Genomic DNA, 5,496 nt, shown 5'->3' with positions numbered 1-5,496 from the left:
GTAAAGATATGTAAGGAAAAAGGGGAGAAGAAGGGTAAAGCTGTTGATTGATGAGGGTCACGATGAAGGCAAGAGCCAAGCACATGACCAGAAGTAAGGAGTTCACTATAAAGCCATGGGTTCTATTTCTCATCCAGGCTGGCTTTCAGCTGAGCTTCCAGAGCCATCTTATCAAAAGTACGCATGTTGGTCTCCTCCCGCACTTTGTCCCGCACGTGGAAAGAGGCTCTGGCCACGGAGCGAGCGCTCTCCAGCACCGCCCTCTTCTCCTTGAAGATCTGCTCGCTCTTCTCCAGCTTCCTCTCGATGGACTGCAGCAGCTCCATACGCCTCTGCTTCTCCTCCTCTTCCACACGCTGCCTGTTGAGCCTCTGAAGTCTCTCCTTCTCCTGTCGGCTCTGGACGGCCCGCTGAGCTTTCTCTTTGGACTTCTCTTCAGCCACCAAAGCCGCCTGCTGGGCTCGTTTTTCTGCCTCCTTCACGCGAGCCTCCAGCTGCTGCTGTTGCTGCCTCTCACGCTTCTCTGCAGCCTTGCGTGCTTTCTGGATCTGCTTCTCCTCACGCTTGGCCTTTTCTTTCAGCTCCTGCCCTCGACGCTCTACTATCTGTTCATAATTCTCCAGGGAGCGGCTGAGCTTCACCTCCGCTGCCCTCCTGGCCTCCTCTCTTTCCTCCAGCTCTCGGCGGGCGATCTCCTGGATCAGAGCAGCGTGGCGTCTCTTCTCAGCTTTGTTCAGACCTAGTCTCTCCTCCTGGGACTGGTGCTCCTTCTCCTGCCTCTTCAGTTCGGCCATGGTGAGCTTCTCTTTCAGCAGCAGCCTCTCCTGCTCCAGCATGGCCGCCCTCTCCTCCTCCAGGGCCTTCCGATTCTGTTCCTGAAGGGTTTTCTTATGCTTCTCCTCTCGTGCTACCTGCTGTAACCTCTGCAGACGGGTGCGCTCCTGCTGCTCTGCAAGCCCCCTCCACCGCTCCTCGCTCTCTTCGGCCTGTCGGAGTTTGGCAGCAGCTGAGTCTCGTTCCTGCTGACTGAGTCTTCTCTGACGTATCGACACCTGTGTCTGCCACACCCGCTGACACTGAAGCACTGCACGCTGCTTCTCTCGATCCTCCTGCTCGCGCCGCAGCTCGTCCATTCTTCGTTCGCTATCCCATTGAAGGTGAGCCACGTAACGAGTCTGACTCATGATATCTTCTTCCTGGTATCTGGCGAGCATCAACGCTGCAATCTTGCGGTCACGCTCGGACACAGCATTCAGGCCTCGACGTTTAACCTCCCTTACTATGCGCTCCACCTTCTGAGTTGTCTGAGGAGAATGACTCAGGTCGCCAAGACTGAGACTGCGACCCATCAGGGAGTTGAAAGTGGCCAGGGTACGAGCTCGGGGGCTTGAGATTTTAGCCCAGTGATCTCGAGCGCCATCCCAACTGTACGAAGAGGAAGCACCCGACTCTGATGAGGTGCATGTGGTAGTAGTTGTGGTGTTGGAGGTGGACGAACAAACTGGATCCATCCTTCGCTGTAAGGACTCCATCGAATGGCTTTTTCCTCTCACCTTGGAATGAAATCCAAGATGTCCATTGTGCTGAGAGAACGGTCCTCCTGTTACACCATTAAGAGGATTCCCAGATGTCTGAGCTGGAGGCTTTGACACCGATGATGTTAATGTAGATTTTGCTCTGGGGAAGGACGGGGGTTTTGGTGTTGATCTGGGGAAGGTGTTTGAAGATTTACCACCAGAGGACTTCCTGACTATCGGCGGAGGGCCAGAGACCGGCCGTGTGGCTTTCACTTGTGCGGATGATGAAGGCGAAGGATGCTTGACAGATCCTTGGAAAGTAGTCTTGGAGGATGGCATGGAGCTTGTGGACTGAGTAGATTTAGGGGAGGTACTAAGACTGGAGGAAGTGGCTTTAGATAAAAGAGCTGGACCTGTTTTAGAGGATGGACCTGATGCTGTGGCTCTAGGGGATGCTCCAAAATCAGGGGCTGAGCTGGAGGTCACTGGCCCAGATTTTGAAGGCTGAGTGGAGCCGGAAGTGGCTTTGTGCTGCTGCTCCACTGAGGTGGATGATGCACTGCTGTTGCTATTGACTGCTGCCTGCAGAACTCTTCTTTTTTCCTCCCTTACAATCCTCTCCCTCTCCTCCTTGCATTGCCTCAGTTTGGCGCTCCTGTCCCTCTCAAAGACTTCAAACAGCCCTGTCGCAACACGCATGGAGCGGCCTGGAGCTTCCCTAGCAAAATCAGCCAGCGGGCGGGGCAGGAGCTCCACAGGTTTGACCCCGCATCGAGCACACGCCTCCAGAGAGCGGGGGCTTGTTAACACATAGCGGCTGCCCTCTGCGACTGGTGAGTCAAAGTTGTACAGGTCCAGGTGCAATTTGGGCTCAGTCTGAGTCTGTGGTTGCTGAGGCGGGACCCCCTGAGAGGAGGCCTCTGGCCCTGCCGTGGACGCAGCATGGCAGGGGCTCGGCTCAGAACTGCCCGTGGGCGGCGTCTCGAAACCGGCGTCCCCTTCCTCCTCTGTTGCTGATCCATCGGCTTGGTCTGGCAACCGAGGGCCTTCAGCGGCCACAGTTGGTGTATCGAGCTTTGGGCCCTTACACTTATTCTGCTCCTCAGCCTCCGAGGGGTCGACCATAGTTGGCTAATACTGCAGGTAGAGAGAGGGAGGGGGCGAGGATTGATGGAGGGGGGGTTGTATAAAACATGAGGGGAGGTTGATAAAATAGTAGGAAGAGGTTTCAATTAGAGGATTATAGCATTCAGTCTAGAGCTTAAGAGAGATGCAGTCTGTGGGGGAGGGTCATAACGCAGGTTCAGAGTAGCATGCATGCATGAACACATATTCATGCATTCAATGATTTTACACCAGATGAGACATTTCCCCTCAGGGATGTGACATAACACACAAAAAAACACCACAGTCCTTTAATATAGAATCTATTTTTGGCAGAGTTACTAGGCTGAGAGAATTTGATTACTCATAGCAATATTTTTCACTCTACATCACAAAATCAACCTATAAATACTTCAGAGATAGAGTCCTGATATATTTATTATTAACAAACTGATAGTAAAAGTGTGATTTAACCAACATGAATGAGATCCTATCTGGTAAACAAGCACTGAACAGATCTATTATCCTCTGCTTACTCTCATGGACTCACACCTACAAATAGTAAAGGCCTAGACTTTTCTGTACCAGCATGAACAGAAAACAGCTTCAATTTCTCATTAAATACGACTCAGAGTCAAAATACGGTATCAGATAACATTAAAGATGTGGCTGCTGTTTTCTGTGGTGTTACAAAGACAATGTCTACTGTTATTTTATCCCGTGGATTGATTGGATTTCATATTTTGGCGTACCACACAAACAACCACTGACCTGCCAGTTTGCAAAACGTTTTCTAAACCGGTGATTTTTTCCCCTTCAATCCGTCCAGTCCGCCTTGTGCCCTGCATAATATCAAGTTTCAGAGAAAAGGCTTCGGCCGTCGACCCAACGATGGAGCATCACATCGTCGCAACCTCCAGCGACACGACAGACACAGACGGAGCCTTTCTCAGCCTGTCAGTCTGCAGAGATCTGTGCCCGCCGCGATTAAAAATAAATACCAAAAGCTCCCCAGAGTGAAATTGACTTTCTACGATGAGAAAAATCTCCGATCTGGCTTCCTCTGATCCTCCCTCAGCAAAACGCATCCAGTAAACATCAGCGGTCTCCACCTGCTATTCAGCAGCATCCCTCCATCTCAGCCTCCTTAGCTCCGCCTGCTTGTGGCAAATACGCTAAAAATACAATCTGCTCACTGCAATTAACCAAGCGCCTGTCCACTCTAATTACATGCTTTAATAACAAAACCTAATGGTGCTGGATGTGTTCGCCTGGAGCAGAGTTCCTCCTATGGGCCCATTTCTCTAACAGAGACACTAATATGTCTGTAGAAGGTGTCTTCATTATAATTTATTCAGTTTCCAAACATGATGCCTCTTTAAAATGTGTTGTATGCGAGAGAATGAAAGTCTAATAACATAAATAAAATGAATCAAATACATATGTATGAATGTCGAGGCTATCTAAAAATAGATGATTTATTAAAAATCTGGGCAGGCTGGTCAATCAAAAGTCACATCAATGTATATAATAGCTGCCATCTGCCACCCTGCAGCGTCTGACATGAAATAGACTGTAATTACTGAAAATGGCCACTAGAGAGCGATGTAATACCAAAGTTATGTTTGTTCTTGTCAGCATCATATAAGCATCATAATCCCCCAAAACTGAACTACAACTGATTTTATTGTTGTATTCATGTCCTCATGAAGCCTTTCAGAATGACACACACTTGAATTTACATCTTTTTTTACTAACATCCTTTCAAATTCTTGCCTTTTTACTCAACATAAAAAAGTAATAAAAAAAAGAGTCTAAATAATTATGACATTTTGGAAAATATTTCAACTTTATCTGCAATTTTTATTTATTATTTTACTATTTATTTGTATTCATAATTATCTTATTTCTACATATATAAGCTACAATTGTAACTATCTGCTTAACACTAATGTTATAATGAATGTAGTATGGTAATATGTTAGTCAGTAAAGTTAAAAAAAACAAAAAAAGCCATTCACAACAACACACTATAAAACCATAGATAAACAGTGAATGTTAAAGGGGTAATTGTAAAATAAGTAATAGTCCATTATGGGTCATTGGCTGCTCCCATCATAATTATCTGTATGTTTGCTCAAAATGAGCAAGTCAGGTGGAGAATCTAATTTAGTCTGCTGTCTTGTTTGTCTTTGTTGGCTCTAAAAGGGTTTCATATACACTACAGGGTGTCTATCTTCCACACAGTGCATGCTGGGCTACTGGGATTTTTATCAGAGGGACCTCCCATTTTAAGCAGTAAATTAATTATTTCATTATTTAAAAGTTCTTAAAAAAAAAATCAAACCACATAGGTTTCTAAAATGATTTGGTTTGGATATTGCTGCCTCAGCCCTCCACTGACTCTGCATAGGAATAAAGTGGAAAAGACAGTTATTAAATTAAAATTAATGCTGGGAAATATGCTTTGTAACAAGCTTATACTTCTTAATCCCTATGCAGGAGATTTTGTTTGAGGTGAAAGGTCAGGGGGTCAGAGGCAGGACAGCAACTACAGGGCTGGAAGGACTCAAGAATTGTATCATCAGTGGGGTTGATGCCTCTGATATAGAGACACTGATAATACAAGATACTCCATTTCTACACTTATGTCTGCAGATTGTATTTTTACAGGGAGAGTGTTCCACAATAGTGAAGCAACAACTTCAAAGGCATGATCACCTTTTGTTTTCCGTTGAGAGTGGCGGACTACCAGCAAGCCCTGATCAGAAGACCTAAGCGACCAACTGGTGATATAAGGATAGAACAGGTCAGAGAAGTGCCTGACCATGCAGGGCTCTGTATGTGAGAATGAATCCTAAACTTGATGGGAAAC

General features: G+C 46.7%; 1 protein-coding gene across 1 annotated transcript; it reads right to left on the bottom strand.

The window, feature by feature from the left end:
- Window positions 1-122: 122 nt before the first annotated feature.
- ccdc177 (coiled-coil domain containing 177) lies at window positions 123-2,642 on the bottom strand. The gene has a single exon (XM_062440913.1). The coding sequence runs from the start codon at window positions 2,640-2,642 to the stop codon at window positions 123-125; it is 2,520 nt and encodes an 839-aa protein (XP_062296897.1).
- Window positions 2,643-5,496: the final 2,854 nt, after the last annotated feature.

This window comes from Scomber scombrus, chromosome 19, assembly GCF_963691925.1.
Source record: "Scomber scombrus chromosome 19, fScoSco1.1, whole genome shotgun sequence".
NCBI lineage: Eukaryota > Metazoa > Chordata > Actinopteri > Scombriformes > Scombridae > Scomber > Scomber scombrus.
The sequence above is the reverse complement of the archived record's forward strand: the minus strand, read 5'-3'. Positions and strand labels throughout refer to the sequence as shown.